The sequence below is a fragment of the Neoarius graeffei genome, chromosome 7 (assembly GCF_027579695.1).
Source record: "Neoarius graeffei isolate fNeoGra1 chromosome 7, fNeoGra1.pri, whole genome shotgun sequence".
Classification (NCBI taxonomy): domain Eukaryota; kingdom Metazoa; phylum Chordata; class Actinopteri; order Siluriformes; family Ariidae; genus Neoarius; species Neoarius graeffei.
The window spans coordinates 40,920,906-40,942,377 of NC_083575.1; the positions used below are offsets into that span (position 1 = coordinate 40,920,906).

Here is a 21,472-nt window from a genome sequence, read left to right on the forward strand (position 1 = left end):
TTGTACCTAGCACTAAAAATGTTTCCCACTTTGCAATTAAGGACAAATAATAAAAAGTAATCAAACCATTAATAACAATGAACAATGGTTATCAAAATTCTAATGACTGAAATTAGAGGAGCAAAATCCCTTACCAGGCACCTTAAGATACTCCTCTATGAAGCGAACGTATTTCTGTGCATTTTCAGGAAGCTCCTCAAAGGTCCTTGCAGCGGAGGTGTTGCTGTTCCAGCCAGGCAAAGTCTCATACTGGACCTCAACCTTATGTAGCACCTCCTGATTTGCTGCCAAAATTAAGTCTTTTTAGGCATCGGTGTACTTCCAGTACATTTTGACAAAACCATATCATAAGCAACAACATTATAGAATGCAACATTACATACATTATTTGACCGAGAGCATCATATTGTGAAGAAAAAGGAATCCACTGGGTTTTTTGAGGGTGTGAATGTTTAAGAATATTAAGTGACCTCCACAATTATTAGTACTACTGATAGAAATGAGTAAGAATTATTGTAACTGTAATTATTGTACCTGGGCTCCAGGGGGGTACAAGAGAAAAGCATTCCCCCTATTGGTGGGAAACAGCGAGTTCAAATTTCATAAGATAATAAGTAGTTAATAAGAATACTCAGTAAAATCAATCATTTGATGGAATGATGGAAAAGTTCCATCGTTGGAAAGCTGGGCTAGAGTCAAAAGGCTTACAGGTGAACATGGACAAAACTAAGGTTATGTGCTGTGGTCCAAACCTAAACCCTCTCAAGGACTCTGGAAAGCACCCGTGTGGTGTTTGTTGCAGTGGTGTAGGCAGCAACTCTATATTCTGCTCAGGCTGTTCCCACTGGATCCACAAGAGGTGTAGTGGCTTCAAGGGAAGGCTGACCACTGACTCTGCCTTTAGATGTAGTAGGTGTTGCGGAATAGCCCGTCCAATCGACACCAGACCATGTGACCATGTGGTCATTGGCAACCAAAGGCTTGAAGTTGTAGACTCGTTCTGTTACCTTGGGGATACCCTTACGCCTGGTGGTGGCTGTGAGGCTGCTACTATCCTTAGAACAAGATGTGCATGGGGCAAGTTTAGAGAGCTACTCCCAGTCCTGTCCAGTAGGAGCCTGTCTCTGTCAACCCGTGGGAAGGTGTATAACACCTGCATAAGAGGAGCTATGCTGTATGGTAGCGAGTGCTGGCCGGTGAAGGATAGCGATATCAAGAGACTCGAAAGAAATGAGAGGGCCATGTTGCGTTGGCTTTGCCACATAAGACCTGACGACAGAACAAGAACTGCCGTCCTAAGAGAGAAGCTTGGGCTTAAAGATCTAAAGTCTACACTCCAGTAGCAGAGACTCCGTTGGTATGGCCATGTGCAAAGGAGCAGTTCAATAATAAATCGCGTTTGCAATTTCAATGTTGATGGCAACAGAAGGAAAGGGAGGCCACAGAAGTCATGGAGGGAGTGTGTGGAAAGTGACCTTAAAGGGCTTGGTCTAAGTTCAACTGACACCCAAGATAGAAGGCGTTGGAGAACTCTGACGAACCATGCGCCGTCCAACCCTCTGCACTGAGGATAAAGGACGTAAAAACGGATAGTGAGTGAGTGATTCATTCTCTTCAGGACATGATATCCCTGTATGTTTCAACTTAAACAAGAGTGCTCTGAGAGCACAATATCCCCCGCTGGCAACTTGGCCATAACTCTGGTAAAATGTGATTGAATTGAACAAAATTGCAATATGCGTATTACTGACATTACAAAGAATCCTGTCAAGTTTCGTGAAATTCCTCCAAAAACTGTGAGAGGAGTTGATTTCAGAAGGTGAGTACCCTTCCCAGAACGGACGAATGGACATTGCCACGACATAATTCCCCTTCAGGCCTTTCGGCCAGTGGGGGATAAAAATTGTGAGGGAAGTTGATTTCAGAAAGCAAGCACACCTTGATGAAATTGCCAAAGTATAAGTTTGTTAATAATCAAGGGCAGAACTCTGGTAAAATTTGCCCAAATTAAACGAAATTTCAATATGCGTATAACTGTCATATAACAAAGCCTTCTGCCAAGTTTGGTGAAATTCCTCCACAAATTGTGAGAGGAGTTGATTTCAGAAGAACATACACCCTCATGAAATTGTCAAAAGTACAAAGTTATTTAATCAAGGGTCAAAACTCTTAAAATTTTCACTAACGAAATTAAAATCGCAATATCCGCATTACCGTCATATAACAAGGCCTTTTGCCAAGCTTTGAGAAACTCATCCAAAAATTGAGAGAGGAGTTGATGTCAGAAGGCAAGTGCACCTTCATGAAATTGTGAAAGTACAAGGTTGTTACTCAAGGGCCACAACTCTGGTAAAATGCGACTGAATTTAACAAAATAACAATAAGCGTACTACCAACATAGAACAATGCCTTTTGCCAAGTTTCTTGAAATTCCTCCAAAAATTGTTAGAGGAGTTGATTTCAGAAGGAAAACACACTCGTGAAATTATCAAAGTATAATTTTGTTAATCAAGGGCTGTAACTCTGGTAAAATGCAACCAAATTTAACGAAAATTACAATATGCGTATTCCCGACATATAACAAAGGATCCTGCCAAGTTTGGTGAAATTCCTCCAAAAATTGAGAGAGGAGTTGATTTCAGTAAGTGGGTACCTTTCCTGGGACGGACAGATGGGCATCGCCACAAGTGCCACAACTCTGGTAAAATGCGAGCGGAGAATTTACAAAAAAAAAAAAAGGTCACGTATTGCATATATTATTTTTATATTGTGAGAGGTGCCAATAATTCTAGAACACTATGAAAGAATACAAGTTCTTAAGTATGCCTTCTCATCTACAGTACGAGTCAGCTTTTGTGTGATTCAGTTCAGTTTTCTACAATAAAAATGCAAGTGGAAACATTCAGCTATGTTTTTCATTCACTGGTCATGTTCTGCGTTTAACTGAATCAGGGTTAAATTCTCAGTGCAACCTGCAGATTAATACTACCTAATTGTAAGTGTCTTTTGTCCCACCGTTTTGGTTGGCACTAGAGTGTGACTGCTGTGTTTGCCCCAGCCCAGCTGAACCACTAAACACACACAGATTTTATTCAAAAGCCTGAATACTGTACACATGCGTGCAAAGGTTTGCATCTCCCTGGTTTCTACACAAATGTGAATTCCTTTTTGTTTTGTTAAAAAATGTAATATCTTGCAACATGGCAACCCAAACCATAAAACAACTCCGCAGAAAAGTATCCAATAGAAAGAAATCAAAAGTTTTGCTTTGACCATCTCAGCCTCCAGACCTGAGTGAAAGTAAGCAGTGAATGAGATGAGATCATTTATAATGGATCGGATCCAAAGGCTGTCAGTCTACATGAAAGAAGCTGAAAGCTAATGATGAACACAGACGTTATATTTTAGAATAATTAGATCACATTTTCAAGGAAAATGCACACATGAACCAAAATCACTGGGGTTTTTTTTTGGTCACTATTAATCTCACAATGCACACTATTTTTTATCCTTAGTTTTTGTCCTAAAGGTAACTGCACCCACCTGAATATACACTATATGGCCAAAAGTTTGTGGACACCTGACCATCACACCTACATGTGCTTTTTAAAAAAAAAACCATTCCATTCCAGATTTAGTCCCCCTTTGCTCTTATAATAACCTCCACTAGATTTGAGAACATAGCTATGGGGATTTGTAACCATTCAGCCAGAAAAGCACTAGTGAGGTCATGCAGCAATGTCAAGTGAGGAGGCCTGGGGTACGGTCTGTGTTCTCTCTCATCCCAAAGGTGTTCAGTGGGGTTGAGTTCATGGCTCTGTGCAGGACACTCAAGTTCTTCCACACACACATGCTTTGTGCACAGGGGCACTGTCGTGCTGGAACAGACTCGAGCCCTTTACGCTACGTTCACACTGCAAGGCTTAATGCTCAATTCCGATTTTTTTGTGAAATCCGATTTTTTTGTGAGGTCGTTCACATTAACAAATATATGCGACTTGTATGTGATCCTCAGTATGAATGAAAAGCGACCTAAAAGTGTTCCGCATGCGCATTGCAGGATACGATGATGTCACACGCAGTGAGCATGGCCAGTGTTTACGGAAGTAAAACTGCCCGGTTGCGGTATGACCCATCCAATCTAGCTTGAATAGCTGCATCCCCCCAAATGGAAATCAGCTCCCTAACCTCTGCGTCCTTCCATTGAGAAGATTCAGAACCTTCACAGCCCGAAGCGTCCCTCGCATTGATGTCATGCGCAGAGGCGCAGATACGTTTTTTGAACTGGGGGGGACAAAGCTGCCAGCAAACCAACCCCAACCCCGATATGCCTGTCAAACTTGTTGTGGGTTACCATAGCAACCAAGCTCGAGCTCGCAACCTGTGCAGTCTGCGCAGCTCAACCAACCGAATATCAGTCTTTGTTTTATGTGAGTTGTTGCAACTATGTATACACTGCCGTGCACCTCAATAAACCGAATGGTAATTAGTCTTTTGATTTTTCCGTGTGGTTTGCCTTATGCAAAGAAAGACAGCATAGACGTTTTTCCCTCCCTATAAGTGGGGTGGACCGAACGAGGTGAATTTAAATCTGGGTGGGACGAGCCCCACCCTCTATCTGCGCCCGTGATTATGCGCCATATTGTTGTAACTTTTTTTGAGAGACCCGCCGCCTACTTCAGCGCAGAATAGTGACGTTTGTGGCTTGTTGATGACGTGTAAGTCGGATGAATGCGACCTGGCGGTTCAAACTGAAGTCGCATATGAAAAGAGCGGATAGGAATCGGAATTAGAACCACATATCCAAACGACCTGGGTCGGATTTGAAAAAATCGGATCTGTGTCGTTCATATTGTCAATAAAAGATCGGATACAGGTCACATATGGGCGAAAAGATCGGATTTGAGTCACTTCAGCCTGCAGTGTGAACGTAGCCTTAGTTTCAGCAAAGGGAAATTGTAGTACTGTGGCATGCAAAAACATCCTATACAATTGTGTGCTTCCAACTTTGTGGCAACAGTTTGGGGAAGAACCACATTTGGGTATGATGGTCAGGTGTCCACAAACCTTTGGCCACATACTGAACGAACGCAGGTAATTGTGTAATATTCATGAGAAACATTAATGTGTGTTTGTCTGCTCACCTGGGAAATGCGGTATGAATTCGTTGTCCACCTTATAACCCACACCAACTTTGATTTCGGAGAAGACATCCAGGATGTCCAATTTGGTTAGAGCCAAACTAAAAAGGAGGCATGTTTGAACAGTCACACAGCTTAGAAAACAAAAGTACTGCGTGTGTTGGAACAGAACTGCACCAGTAATTATACACGTACACAGCAAAGGTACTGAATAAAATAATATTCCTGAGAAATTGTTTATATTTTATGAGCTTTTAAACTTTAAAAGCATATACAAATGTCTGAAAGTAAAAACTGAAAGAGGAGGAGATGGAAACTCACGCTGTGAAGCCGTTAATCATGTGGGCATATTTGACAAGCACCAGATCTAGCCAACCGCATCTCCTTTTGCGGCCTGTGGTCACGCCCACCTCCTTCCCTCTTGTCTGAAGCAGCTCTCCAATTTCCTTAAAAAAAAAAAAAAAAACAAGCATAGGGTAAATCAACACACCAACGCTGACTGTCACTAAGCAATTTTATTCACACAGATATTAGACAGGTGTGGCAGCGGGGGCGTGGTCAAGCGCCGGTCTATGACAGGAGGGCGGAGTCAGGGAAGGTAAGTGGCAGAATCACTACACCTGACGGCAATTAACCTGTGTTTGTGTCTCTTCCCAGTGACCGCGCCCTACTTAAGGAGGGAGAGCGAGAGCAGAGGAGCTCATCTCCGGACTAGACGCTGACTGTGTGTGTGTCTCTAGCCCATATAGAGAATTGTTCGAATAACGTGATGAAAGCCTCGGTGAGGGGAGACAGGCCTGCGGCCGGAGCGCTGGTGGACCCCGCCGACGTGAGGAGGTGCCGGAACGCCTCGCGGTCTTCCTGCTGGGCCAGCACCAGGGCTTCGAAGCGTCGCTCCTGTTCCTTCCGGAGGGTGACGAGCACCTGGTGCTGGCTTTGCTGGGCCGTGGCGAGGGCGTGGACTAGGTCGGCGAACGGGGAGGACTCCATGGGGCTGATCTGCTGGTGCTCCACTCTTGCTCCCGGGTTTCGGCACCACTGTAACGGTTCACGAGGTGTGGGTGGAGCACAGAGGACGGCAGGACAGAGATCAGGTTTTCAAAAGGCTTTATTGCCGCACTTTTCGGTGAACAATTCTCTATATGGGCTAGACACACACACACAGTCAGCGTCTAGTCCGGAGATGAGCTCCTCTGCTCTCGCTCTCCCTCCTTAAGTAGGGCGCGGTCACTGGGAAGACACACAAACGCAGGTTAATTGCCGTCAGGTGTAGTGATTCTGCCACTTACCTTCCCTGACTCCGCCCTCCTGTCATAGACCGACGCTTGACCACGCCTCCGCTGCCACATCAGGATTTGACCTAAACAACCAAAGCAAACGTCCCCCCCCAATACTTGTATCCTCTCATAAATGGCGCTGCCAAACACTTTAAAAAAACAAAACAAACACCAGTAGTAAGAGTTTGGTTAAAGCAGGACGACCCGTCTATAAGTGGTTATGTAATGCAAATCAGGTTCGTCTCTTGAATCCTTGGATTAAGTCGCACCCAGTAATAAACACAGCTGGATTTCAAGCTGAAACTGAAAACACACAGGAACCTGCATGTGTGTACACATAGCACACACTTATTCCTGGTTGCTCTGCATTACAGGCATCTTCTAGAGAAATTCAAAAGACAATGTCCATGGTGTCAGGCGTGTCTTCCTGCTTTTCTGACATTACAGCTGATGAGTGCTCAGAGAGAGAGAGAGAACTTGCACAAATAACTGAACAATGGCACACTAGCGTAACAAAAGGTCTGAGTAAAAAGAAGCTGCTTACATTATTCTGTTCAGACGGGAACGCTCCGATGCCTACTCGGGTAGTGTAGGCCTTGACTACGCCATAGACCTCCCCCACATTCTGAGGTGGCATGCCCAGGCCCGTGCACACCCCACCCACAGTAGAGTTGGATGATGTAACGAAAGGGTACGTTCCTGAAAAGACAGAATCGCATCACACTCGGGGATTCTTTTACACTAACCAAGTCAGTTATGTCATTCAACGTCTCAAATTCTCCATGTCTCACTTTGGTTTCAAAACATGGGAATAAAAATGTCACAGGTATGCAGACTTCACTCATTTATTAGCACCTCAAGGACAAAACAACTGTGCTATTTGAAAAGTATCCCATACACCCTGAACAAAACAAAGCGATGTAAATCCCCCCCCCCAGAAATACAGTGAAGCTGTACATCGTTTTCTAGCAGCAGATGGAAAGAGCAGTCGTTTTAACTATTATCATCTTCTAAAAGTAGTTTTATCATTCATGTTCCATTTGCAAAGCAAAAAGATGTCAAAAGCTTAACAAATGTGCCTTCTAATATACAGTACAAACCTGTTTAATTAGAAAGCTTAGTATATGACCCCAGGTCAGTCTGGTAAACAAGATTCTATTCACAACATAGCAGTGTTGTGGTTAAACATCGATTTTAACTAAACAGTAAACATGATGAAAGTGATTAGTGTGCAAAATGAGCATGCAGAGTGGCATGTGGGATCCAGGTCTCCAACTACATTAGCTATAGACTTTGATCTGTGAAAGACTCACCTGAGGTGACATTCCAGCAAGTTTTCAAATGGAAAAGGTTAATATAAGACATGTTCCTTCACGGGCGGCACGGTGGTGTAGTGGTTAGCGCTGTCGCCTCACAGCAAGAAGGTCCGGGTTCGAGCCCCGTGGCCGGCGAGGGCCTTTCTGTGTGGAGTTTGCATGTTCTCCCCGTGTCCACGTGGGTTTCCTCCGGGTGCTCCGGTTTCCCCCACAGTCCAAAGACATGCAGGTTAGGTTAACTGGTGACTCTAAATTGACCGTAGGTGTGAATGAGAGTGTGAATGGTTGTCTGTGTCTATGTGTCAGCCCTGCGATGACCTGGCGACTTGTCCAGGGTGTACCCCGCCTTGCGCCCGTAGTCAGCTGGGATAGGCTCCAGCTTGCCTGCGACCCTGTAGAACAGGATAAAGCGGCTAGAGATAATGAGATGATACTTCACGTGCATGGGGTCGGGAATGGAATGAGGTGTACTTGTCCCTCTCAAATTCCTGCAGAGTTTGCTTGCCGTTTCAGTCTAGGTGACTTACCAAAGTCAATATCCAGCAGGGCAGCGTTGGCACCTTCCACCAGGATCTTTTTAGGTGCACCGTGTAGAGCCTCGTACATGAAGAACACGCCGTCTCTTACCATGGGCTTTATTCGTTCCACATATTCCTGACAGAAGGAGGAAAAAAAAAAATGCTCCGTAAATGAGCTCAGCTGTGAAACTAAAGGTTAAGACAAGGCTTACTGGTATTACACCTTACACTTGCATTTCTCTAAAACTCTGTGCACATCAAATGCTTCATTTAAATTAAGTCACATATTACATTTAAATTTTAATAACTGTGCAGTTTCATCAGCAATGGATGACACTTGTGCGATTGCAGCACTGATGTTTTTAGGGTTTCAAACCATTATTAGAAGTCCTCAAAGCAGGCCAAGCCTATAGCATAAGGCTAAAGCTATGGCTAGAGACCAAAAATGGTCAGACAGAAACCTTGCACTCAGGAACTCAAGGCTGGCTGAGTAAATTAGGATCTGACAGGGTATCTGCACATTTTTCAAGTACAAATTTAAAGACTTTTAAGACCTTTTCAAGACCACTAAATGGAAAAATTAAGACTGTACCATGGCAAAGAAAATGATAAATATGACAACTTAAAACTGTTTTCTGCAATAGTTTTTTTTACTAACTTTAAGAAGAATGCACACAATCGGTGAACAACAGGGTGCATCAATGGCAACTGTTAGACATGCAAACAACTGAAGCAAAGTCGTGTGTTCTGGGCCTGCAGAACTACTGTAGCAGCAAGGAGAAGACTGGGGTTTACTGGAGAAAACACCATGAATCATTTCAAAAACGAAAACAATAAACGGCAAGTAGAACCAGCTGAACAACCTTAGCCGGCATTATTTAAATCCCCAAAGATTATCTTTGATGATGTGCGATTTTGTGTCCGACAGCAAAATCAGTCTGAGTGTCGTACGGTACACAGCTGGCTGAGGAAGTTCGAGTATCTTCTGCATTATAGCAGGTAACAGCATAAACCCGTTTATGCAGTCATACAATCATCAGAGCGTTACATTAAACACAGAAAAACAACTGTCACCTTTCATAACCATTATCAATATTAATCAATGTGTTGTAATAACTGTAAGCTAATTATCATCAGTGCAATTGTTATATCAATGTTCATTATTCAAAAATAATCATAAATTATCTATAATCCATGAATTGTTTGTATTACTAATAACAATAATAATAAATTACTTTTTTAATAATTAAAAAAATGAACTCAATTTTATAGCATTTTAATTACTACTTAATTAATAAGCAGTGATTATCAAAATGTAATTTAATAAATAATTAGTAATCATCAACTACTACTTAATTATACTAATAATTAATTAGTGATTATTAAAATGCTATAAAATTGAGTTATAAGATTAGTTAAAATTATTAAAAAAGTAGTAATTATTATTATTAGTAGTAGTAGTGGTGATACAAACAACTATTCATGGATTATAGATAATTTGTTTTTAATAGTGAACATTGATATAACAATTGTACTGATAATGATGATAATAATAATAATAATAATAACAACAACAACATTAACAAGTATTACTAGTAGTATTATTGTTTATTATTATTATTAGTAGTACAGTTATATCAATGTTCACTATTTAAAAAAAATTATAATCCATGAGTATTTGTTTGTATTCTACCAATTACTACTTTTTAATAATTTGTAATAATTTTAATAACAATTTTATAACATTTAATAATCCCTAGTACTTATTAATCACTAATTCATAAGTAGTAATGATTAATAATCAATAATAATTACTACTACTAATTATTATTAGTGGTTGTTAATATTACTCTTATATTAAAAATACTGTTGTAGACGATAGGTAATAAAACTAAACTTTTTGTACAAATTATTTATATTGTACTATATTTAGAATTATTGTATTTTCTGGAGTTCTTTTTAATTGAGTTTTGAAATAAAGGTTGTTTATATATTTATATTAAACTTGGTACAATAAACAATGTTAATAATGTAAAAAAAAATGATGCTAATCATTATTAGTAGTAGTATTATGTCCTACAAGTCCCATTTTCCACCTGACTCTTGTGCGCATGCGCGAACCCCCCTGCGTTTCACTCCGGCGCGCTTGACCTCTACGCGCGCGCGCCTCGTGTCTGTGAAAAGCCAGTTTCCCAGTGGGCGTGTCCCCAGCGCTGCGCTACCGGCTTTAAACACATTTGTGCGATCCAGCGCTTTTTATCGCAAACGAGTCTTCTCCTTATTTTGGGGGCGCTTTCTAGCGCCCGTGTAAGCTACCTGCGCATCTCCCACTATTCACAACCACCACTCCACACCGCCTCCAGTAACCTCCTAGCGTTAGTTCTTGATCTACGGAATGCACAGAAGCAGGGGTTAAATTGGGCCGGGGCTGTCCGGGGCTGAGCCCCGGCACATAAGCTCGGAGCGGATGGCATATGATCACGCACACATCAAAAGCAACAAACCCTTTTCACGATTTTCAGTTCTGAATAATTAAATATCGTTTTATTAATCAATAAACCCATGACTTTTATGAGATAGATCATAGTTTTCCTGATAACAAGACGACCTGTCAAAGCTATTTAGAACAGAACTTGCGATCAGAGATTCTGGTTTCTGGAACACTGTGTGGGTTGCCAATTCCGCTTTTTATAAGCGACTTTGGGGTTTCTTTTTTTGTGAGCTCGCTTAAAAAAAAAAAAAAATCAGAAGTCGTGGTTTGCGGGTTTTTGGGCTTGTGTTTCAGCGTTGTGACTTGTTTATAATTTTCTCCGTACACCGTCTCCCCTTTTACCTGCATACGATCCTAATCCATCAGGGGTGCTTGAACGAACTGTCTGTGCATTTGGCGAGTTCAATTTCCACAGTCCCCAGTTATCGACAGAAATTAGCCAGGGGGAAGGGGGAGATGTCAGTTAAAGTTAGCTACTGAGATTGACCAAAAGTTGAGCCTAACGTTGCCTCAAGTTAGCTACCTTTGGCAAACATAAACAAAACACTCGTCTTGTGCTCTAGTCATTATCATATTTTTTATTATTAAAAACAAAATATCAAGTAATACTGAAGAGGGGAAAAAATAATACTGATCTAAATATGTTGTGTTTTTATTTTTAGACAGTATGTGTTTAGCAAAACACATACTGTCTAAAAATAAAAACACAACATATTTAGATCAGTATTATTTTTTCCCCTCTTCAGTATTACTTGATATTTTGTTTTTAATAATAAAAAATATGATAATGATTATGTTCACTGTATTGTTAATATTAGTGTTTTATTATTTATTGTTAATATTTAATTTAATGTTAATTTATTATTATTTATTGTTAATATTATTAGTGTAATTATTGTTATTATTATGTATTCAATTATTTATTTGGCATGTGGTGCTTTTTGTATTGTCTAGAACACACATAAGATGAGCATATTATAGCAGCAAAATAGAAGCACAATCATTTGAATGCAGCAAAACTTTGCATGTTCTAGAAAATACAAAAAGCACCACATGCCAAATAAATAACTGAATACATAATAATAACAATAATAATAAATGCTTCCAATGTTATAGTGTTGTTTGTATTTGGTTCCATTCACTGCATGAATATATTTGATTGACAATTTGACTGACAGTGTTTTGGCATATTTAACATTTATCCTCCAAAATAAATAAACTGTTTTGGTTTAAGATTGTACAAGCCTTCAAATTTTCTCACTGAACATTTCTCCTTCACATTTTTCACCTGTAGGCATGTGACAAGATTTAACATGATATTGCTCAACCTACCTCTGTAAAGTCAGCTAACAACTTATTAAAATGCACCAGAATTCAGCAAATAACATGTATGATAATAAAAAAACTTCTGGGGGAGGACCCCCAGACCCCCCACTAATCATTTCCTTCAAACCAATGTACAATAGGGTTGGGCGGTATTACGGTAAGAAGGTATCCCGAGGTATCCAAAAGTACCAACGGTATCGGTCTCATTACCGTCATTTTAAAAAAATATATAATATCTAAATAAATATGGAGTACATGAGGTCATAATATAAAATAATAAATTGAAGATCATCCCGAATAACTGTGTGATCGTATTTTCACTAATTCTATCAATTTCCTAAAGAAGTTCTCATCGCGTGCAGGGTTGTTTATGTCGTTACCATGGCAACCCTGCGTGACATTTTGGAGTCTGACAGAAAGCTTCGCAAGAGACTGAGACCGGGGGTGTCATGGCTCAGATGGCTAAGGCACCGTACCATAAATCCGGGGACCCGGGTTCGATTCCGACCCGAGGTTATTTCCCGATCCCGTCTCTCTCTCCCCCGCTCATTTCCTGTCTCTCTATACTGTCCTATCTTAAAAAAAAAAAAAAAGACTGAGACCGCGGTTGAAAGATGGCAAGTCAAGATAACGAGTTAGTGGCAAAAAAAAATACAACATCGGCAGTGTGGCAGTATTTTGGTTTCAAACCAAACGAAAAATCTAATATGTCCCCTAAGGCACACCATAGCCTGGGGTACTCCACTTCCACGAGATCTCTCCAATGAGTTGTGTTTTGAGTAGGTTACATGAGTAACAACAAGGTAAAATAATATAACGTATGACATTTGGGATGTGGGTAATAAACGTTTGAAATGTCATCTACTGAAGAAACGGAAGAAAACATCGTAGCGTAAACTGTTCGGTTTCTGGTGGGAATTAGCAATGCGCTTGCTATCTTTGTTGGGTGTGTTAAACCGTATGGATTTAAGTGGAATAATTGTAAGGAGTTATGTGATCAAGACAACGTTTTAAGCAAGGTAAGGCCATTTGATTATTAATTTCCCCGCCATGGCATGACGTGGGCCCATATGATTTTGCCTTGTGCAGCTATCGCGCATTTGAATTAGGTTCGCCTCATTTGCGCTGAAGAATATGGTTTATCGCGCAGTCTAAACGGACTTGGGTGTTGGTTGATTCTTTTTCTTTTTTTTATTTCCCATGCTTGAAAGGGTATGATCCTGCTCATCGTGTACTTTTTTTGATGGAGTAGGTGAAATAGTGCTGCAAATGGCATTTCAACGCAAACATGTGTAAACAACAGCTGAATGCTATTTTCAAGATGAAGGAAGAGTTGCGTGATGCTTTGAAATATCTCTTAATGCACAAAATTCACTTTGCTGCTTAATCCATACCACAATGCACACAATTCGCTATGCTGCTTTTAAATAGTACATTTGAGGCATAGGCGCACGTTACACAGTAGGCCGAAACAAAATATTTTTTTCTCGGTAATACCGTATACCCCGGGAAAACACTGAGACAGTTTAAAGGTATCAAAATTTGGATACCGCCCAACCCTAATGTACAACAACCTGTACAATCTGTTACATTGGCCAACCAATCTACATTCAAACTGCCATAATGTGTAGGGGGGCACTACAAGACACACATAGGCCTACAACACACAGATAAGGTGTATATCTCTGTGCAATATGATATGGTTATCAAATTAGAGGGTTATTTTCCAAAAAGTATATTGGGGCAGGGGCGGGTACGAGGCAGAGCCCCCCCACATAACCAATCCCAATTTAACCCCTGCACAGAACCAATGCTGCCCCCAAAAGGTACGCTGGTCACTTTTAAAATTACGGTTAAAAAAATACCCCAAACCGGATGGAGACATTTCACTCGTTTGGTCCAATATTAAGTTTAATACCTCCCTTTCGAAAATTCCAGTCATTCCAAACAATTTAAGACATTTTAAGGCCTTAAAAACCGAAAGTTGTATTTAAGACTTTTTAAGGACCCGCGGGAACCCTGATCTGAGAATCGGCAGCTCACCTTGAGTTTCTCGAGCTCCCCATCAATATCTATCTCCAGTGATGGGTACATAGACTTGTACTGCGAGGCCAAGTTTTTATACCTATAAATGACAAAAAAAAAGCATGAAAAAAAGAAAGAAATACACCAAACTGGAACATTTAAAGTTTTTTTTTTAAAAATGTTTTCAACTGGGCGGCACGGTGGTGTAGTGGTTAGCGCTGTCGCCTAAATCCACACTGAGATGCTTTACTGTAACACCGTAAAGCAGAAAAGTCGTTTCCTGATTACTGTATAAAGATTACTGTATACAGAGTGCATGTAACATCGAATACACTTCAAACTGACATTTTGAACAATATAAGGGGTATATTACATTCCTGCTATTTTTTATGAGTGCAATATTTACATTATTTTTGATTATTAAGTACAATTACGGGCGGCACGGTGGTGTAGTGGTTAACGCTGTCGCCTCACAGCAAGAAGGTCCTGGGTTCGAGCCCCGGGGCCGGCGAGGGCCTTTCTGTGCGGAGTTTGCATGTTCTCCCCGTGTCCGCATGGGTTTCCTCTGGGTGCTCCGGTTTCCCCCACAGTCCAAAGACATGCAGGTTAGGTTAACTGGTGACTCTAAATTGAGCGTAGGTGTGAATGTGAGTGTGAATGGTTGTCTGTGTCTATGTGTCAGCCCTGTGATGACCTGGCGACTTGTCCAGGGTGTACCCCGCCTTTCGCCCGTAGTCAGCTGGGATAGGCTCCAGCTTGCCTGCGACCCTGTAGAACAGGATAAAGCGGCTACAGATAATGAGATGAGATGAGATGAGATGAGACGAGACATGTTTTCAACTGTCATTTTCTTGTGGCTTTGTTAGTTCATATGCCAACAAATTAGACATTTAAATTAAACTGGATGAGTAATGTTGACTGGACAGAATTTGTGCATTTAGTCACACTGGAGTAGACCAAAGATATGAATCAGGACTCATAGCTTTGACATCGAATTACTGATGTGAAATTTTAACACAACTCTTCAAAAACAAAACAAAAAAAGAAACAAAAAAGTCTAAAATATTACAGCCTAAAGATTTAATAGTAGGTTATATTATACGGACACAAGTGTTTTACTGGGAAATATGCCACTAGTATTTTTTTTGAATATATACACGCTACATCCAGGACATGGAGAATCAAAACCGTGACCCATTTCTCTATATGTCACTCGTCAGGAAATCGATGAATTGTCTTGATAAATTTGGGTACTTTTTGTTTGTGAATGGGTCGATATAATAAAATCACATGTTGGCTTGAAGATGTGAAGTTTATGTTCTTGTGTTGAAAAACTTATTTTTCATTTGAAATACATCGCAGATCTGAGGGACATATTTAAATAATATTGGCTGGCATTGAATGGAATATCTCGGATATACCATGAAAAAAAGTCAGCCAATATTATTACTACTACTACTACATACACACTCTTCATATCAGCATGCGTGAAGGCCAATGCTAGCTTAACCGCAAGTCGGTGCCGTCAGCACGGCTGTGCAGTAACCTTTCAGCCGGTGTAGCGTTAATCAGTAGCGTTAGTGCATGCTAATAAAGCAGTCGAGCCAGTGCTACTGAGAGCAAGTAGTACAGGCTAACGACTGAGAAACTTCGATTTCTGTCTCCAGACTCTCTTCCACGCACGCTCACCACAGTATTTTTCACCCTCAGACTTAAGTATTCATTTCCCCATGTAATTTACTCAGTTACTTTTAAAATCAACACCAAAAATTACACACAACGACATTACCTGGCAGCCTGCCGCTAATCCCTTGCAAAACCCTTTATCCTGTTGCTTTTTTGGTGTGTCTGGCTAAGTTTTGACTGAGCTGAAGTCCCAGCTCTAATAGTAATGGTTCGCCACTGCTTGCAAATAGGTGTGAAGAATATCTAATGACACTTTGGTAGCCGTTCGGGTGTTCGTGTCTTTCTCTTTCCCGGCAAACAAAGAAATGCTTCTGTGCACACGCAGCAGAATTGGGTAGAGTGGCATAATACATGTTGGATAAGCGATATGCTAATAATATTGCATGCTATCAAACTAAATGAATGAAACCTGCTAGAAGGGAATAGAATACATGTTTTTATTCCATCCAAAAAGTGTCCTGTATGTATAATTATTTCCGATATTTCACTCCGATGACGTCACTCCCAGTGTTTGGATGCGCGCTGTCAAAATGGTGAACCGGTCCAAAATTAAAATTCTTTTGATTAACTTGTTTTTTTCTTTTCTTTTTTGTAGATGTGTCCATATAATATAAAGAACATTACACGGTGGTGCGAAGATATGAAGTTTATCCTCTTGTGGTGAAAATATTTTCACTCATTCGCTTCACTCACTCATGAATATATTCACCACTTGAAGATAAACTTTATATCGTTGTCCAACCGTGTAATATCCTCTACTTACTTCAGACTTCAAGAATGGGTTAATATGATCTCGGACAACAATAGAGAGTATTATATCTCACCACGGTTGTTAAAAAACACTCCACTTATAAACCAGCTTGTACAGTGGATTATATCTACAGTATTTTACATGGACCTGTGAAGAGAGTAAATTAAGAGATGGCGTCACCTCTCTGAGAACTGTTTAAAGTCAGACAAAAGGTCACATATTCTGAGGCCGCTCCTTGCAGCCTTTGCTGAGTAGACAGGGCCGATACCCTTTTTCGTTGTTCCTAAACTAGAAACACAGAACGAGACAGACTTAAGACTTTCACATGCTTTCAAACAATATATGCTTGAAATCAGCCATGTTTCTAACAAAAGCATTAAAAAAAAATAAAATAAGTGATCTCTCTTGTAGCTAATTCACTCAGCAGTTTGTGGTTGCAACAAACTAGGAGCAGGTAAAATATAAGAATAAAAAGATTTCTTTTAGTCTTTGCATTTTTTTTTTTTTTTGGCAGAAACAGTGCTTACTTTTTGCCAGCTTGCTGCTGCCTCTCCTGTTCTTGAACTCCATCCACAGCTTGATGGAAATCAAACACTGTGGACAGAGTGTGTGGAGGTGACTGCTACAACTACATCATCAAATTCCACTGCGCGGTTAATTACCACTAACCTGCCTTGAGAATGTACAAGTGTATGAATGGATGCAAAACTTTTTAAAAGCACATCACAGAACGTCCTACGTTAAAGCATATACGCAGAGCCATGGCCTCACTTTCGTTTATAAATGCCTTGAGACCTCAAGAATGGTACAGGAATAGTTTTAAGCGTTAATAATAAATCTAATATAGTCATTTTTACGATTAAAGTGATTTATATAGGTAGCGGTCTGAGTGAATGACCTTGACGTCCGTAACGTCACAACAGGAACTCTATCGGTCTCATCGCTATTTCCGCTATACTAAAACACAGAGCTGACTGCAACTCCGATCCTCCATTTTGAGCTAATTTATCGACATGCCACGTAAAAAAAGTGTTGCTGGCCGGTACAGACAGAAGGTGGATTTACGTTGCATTCATGGCCCAAGAATGTTCAAACTGCAAAGATTTGGACGCGTTTTGTGAGAAGTTCACGGGCACATTGGGCACCTATGAAGTGGTCTCTCCTCTGCTCTGCACATTTTACTGAAGACTCGTACGAAACCTCTGATCTGTTGAGAAGCGTTGGCTATGAGCCCGTACTGAAAGAGGGTGCAGTACCAACAATTAAAGAAAAGGAAAACTACAAGAAAAAGTATTTATTTATTTTAAAAGGAAAGGGAGTTCAGTTGCACCAGTCCTCCAGGAGTGAGCCGAGGGTTGTTGCTAAAATCCGGGACGGAACATATTGCTCGGGCAGTGACCTCCCCGCAGTTGTTGTTAAAACCAGTGACATCCCGCGCCGTCCCGGGTTTTAGTAATTGCCCGAGTCCAGCAGTAATGGCGGAATACACAGCATGAAGAAAAGTGAATGAGTGGAGCAGCTGTCTTATTTCTGCGCTGGATATTGCTGCCATCTCGCCCTTACGTGGAAGTGAATGAACGGAAAACTGAACAAACAACTGAAAGTCAGATTGTTTCAAAAACAATCAGCCACAAGATCGGCCTTCAAGAAGCGAGAACACAGACGGGTAAGCTCCGACTCTCATTTGGATAAAAAACAAACACGTTGTTTACCTGCATTTAGATTAATACATGTAACTTGTATTGTGTGTTTAAGTTACTGGTATAAGATTATTTAATTTGCTTCAGAATGTGATCGTCTCAGTGCATCTGATTATTTAATTAGCCTTTTACGTTTTATCAGTGAAAATGCATGCATGTACATGTCTGTTGCACAAGTTATAACACCCATCCTGTTTTAATGAGAGTCAACCCACAATCAATGAAGTCAAATCAGTCTTAGTTGAGCAAGTCGGTAACGGTGTTTCTTACTTTCACCATAAATTTTTATTTATATGACTTTGGTCTATAGCTGTCAAAGGCCTCGCCCTTAAAACCGGTTACCGCTGTGACGTCACGCACTCAGGGCTGGCTGGCTCAGCTCGAATGCCAACTTTGCGGTCGATTTTAACTCTCAAAAATATATTTTTATTCCCATTTATGCAGCATACAAGAGTCAAGGATGGATATACTATCCACTCAGAAATTTATTTAAAAATAAAGGCTCTGCGTATCTCCTTTAAGGGCATTTGAAACGTAAACACAAAATCTGTTTTTCGTTACACAGCGTGTTAATAAGCTCATTTTACACATATGGGCATGGAGGGAAAGCAGGTGAGAACGTTTAGTGCAAACTGAGTTACATTTGCGCAATCTTAAACAAAACATTCCTGATAATGATGGACGCCGAGAGACAGAAGTTGCACATACCGATATGGGCGCGGTCAGAAATGACGAGCCGTGTCTCCCAGCCCTCCAGACCTGGAATCACATCCAGTAAGATTTCGGTTAGCGGCCTCAGACACATGCACAGACAAGCCTAGGACTACAGTGTTTGTGTTTCATGGATACTCGAACACACCTTTACCCTTCCGCCCATTTTTCTCAGCCTCCTCGAAGAGGCCAGGAAGGTGAATCACTACGCCGTTACCTGTGGTAAGAGACGAGTGACCGGTTACTCCAGATGATATATAGCATAAGAACAGACAGCAACACAGGAAGGAGAACAAACACAGTAGTAATATACAGGACTGTATACAGTGGATATGATCATGCAAAGAGTACTTCAGGAGGATATGAGCTGCCAAGTGCTGTCTGAAAACAACATATTTTTTCATGAATTAGCACGAGGAAACACGGTGCTATTTAAAAGTTGTTGATGTGGACACATTATTCAGAGAGCCATTAGCAAAATAGGGTCAATGCAGATAAACGTGGAACTGCACCGTGCCGCACGATTTGGTCCAGGGTATGGCTTCAAGTCTAAAGGGGGAAAAAAAATTCTTACAGTACAATTTTACTTCTCTAAAGTTGAAATACTCACCAATAAAAGCAGTGACGTTCGGGTTAATAATGCCACTCGGTAAAAGGTGAAAGTCGTACTCTACAGAGTCCACCACAACTGTGTGTCCTGCGTTGTTGCCTCCCTACAGAGACACAATGGAAAAGGAAATGATTAACACAAGAGTTCTTGTGTGGGCAACCTTTGAGTAATTACAGTGAATCAGAGAAAGAAGTGTGTGCGCGCGCGTGCACGCGTACTTAAAGAACTGTACTTCATGCTGCTTTGACAGGGCCTTTTTGTCCTGGATAACAATGCTGTTCAGTAGCTTTACTGAAAAGCACAAGCCATATTTTAAGTCTCTCTGGATACATCTCAAATGCTGTGTGTGTTATACTCCCTCCCCGGGTTAAACATCCCATCTGTACAGTGGTTAATATTTGAGAATTTTCCTGCAACTCTACATTAAATAGGTGCACCATCACTCTCTCTCTCTCTTTTTTTTATATATATATATATATATATATATATATATATATATATATATATATATATATATATAAAGTGCTGTCAAAGTTAGCGCGATAACGCGATCTCAATTTAACGCGATTAAAAAAAATAGTGCCGTTAACGCAAATTCTAATTTGGCCCTGCGAGTCACCCATAGTTCCTGTTGAGGCTTGTCGCGCGCTGCTTCAATAAGAGTACGTGTGAGTGATGGAGAAAGGCATAGACATATAAACATCCTCGCCGCCATATTGGATGGGGCAAAGTGGAGATTCTTCAACCGTCTCTGAATAAAGATGCCTCATTCATGTGCTGCGTTTAACTGTACCAGCAGGTTTACCATCCAAACGAGATCACATGGGATTACCTTTCACAGGTGAGACTGGAAAAATACTTTTCAGTACTGTTCCTTCAGTCTTCAGTTTCCCAGCTCAGCTCCACCGGGTAGGTGTAGAGTTATAAGCAGTGAGAATTAGATAATACAGCGCCACACTATGATGAACGTTTTTGAACGTATGATGAATGTTTTTATTTTTGTTATCTGTTTTTTCCTTCTTTTATGGCAAATACTTCTCTTCAAAAGAAACTAATGAAGAGTAAAATAAAACTTTTTTTTTATTTTCACAGTGATATGCACTTTATTTTTCATCCCTTGGTTTTCTCATCTAATATGGAAGTTATGGATGTCAGTGGCTGTGACCAGACGTGTTATGCTCTGCAATAAAAAAAATAAAAAATAAAAAAAAAAAAAAACATTGGTACAAAGCAAGCCCATTCACTATGCTGATAAGAGAATTACAATGGTTTTTCATGTGACAAAAATATGCGATTAATCGCGAGTTAACTATGACAGTCGTGACATTAATCGCGATTAAATATTTTAATCGCTTGACAGCACTTTTATATATATATATATATATATATATATATATATATATATATATATATATATATATATATATATATATCCTTCTCACCCCCGGGGGGGGGGTATCCATGTCATCCTCAAGCTCGGGTCCTCTACCAGAGGCCTGGGAGTTTGAGGGTTCTGCGCAGTATCTTCGATGTTCCTAGGACTGCGCTCTTCTGGACTGAGGCTTCAGATGTTGTTCCTGGGATTTGCTGGAGCCACTCTCCCAGTTTGGGGGTTACTGCCCCAAGTGCCCCCACTACCACGGGGACCACGCAACCTTTGACCTTCCACATCCGTTCCAGCTGCTCTTTCAACCCTTGATACTTCTCAAGTTTCTCATGTTCCTTCTTCCTGATGTTGGCGTCAGCTGGGATCGCCACATCTATCACCACCACCCTCTTCTGCTCTTTGTCCATCACCACTATGTCCGGTTGGTTAGCCAGGGTCTGTTTGTCAGTCTGGAAGCTGAAGTCCCACAGAACCTTGGCCCTGTTGTTCTCAGCCACCTTCTGTGGTATGGCCCATTGGGACTTGGGTACTTC

At 40.7% G+C, this 21,472-nt stretch overlaps 1 protein-coding gene across 2 annotated transcripts in view; it reads right to left on the reverse strand.

The window, feature by feature from the left end:
* The window catches only part of adss2 (adenylosuccinate synthase 2), an 81,192-nt gene that overhangs the window by 8,135 nt on the left and 51,585 nt on the right, over positions 1-21,472 (reverse strand). For both annotated transcript variants that reach the window (XM_060925647.1, XM_060925649.1), the window contains exons 2-12: positions 19,553-19,655; positions 19,091-19,159; positions 18,940-18,990; positions 17,059-17,125; positions 16,712-16,819; positions 14,113-14,194; positions 8,262-8,388; positions 6,963-7,117; positions 5,463-5,587; positions 5,145-5,242; positions 135-284 (exon numbers count right to left, since the gene is read on the reverse strand). In XM_060925647.1, the coding sequence (XP_060781630.1) occupies positions 135-284; positions 5,145-5,242; positions 5,463-5,587; positions 6,963-7,117; positions 8,262-8,388; positions 14,113-14,194; positions 16,712-16,819; positions 17,059-17,125; positions 18,940-18,990; positions 19,091-19,159; positions 19,553-19,655 (1,135 nt within the window). The remainder of the gene's footprint in view (positions 1-134; positions 285-5,144; positions 5,243-5,462; positions 5,588-6,962; positions 7,118-8,261; positions 8,389-14,112; positions 14,195-16,711; positions 16,820-17,058; positions 17,126-18,939; positions 18,991-19,090; positions 19,160-19,552; positions 19,656-21,472) is intronic.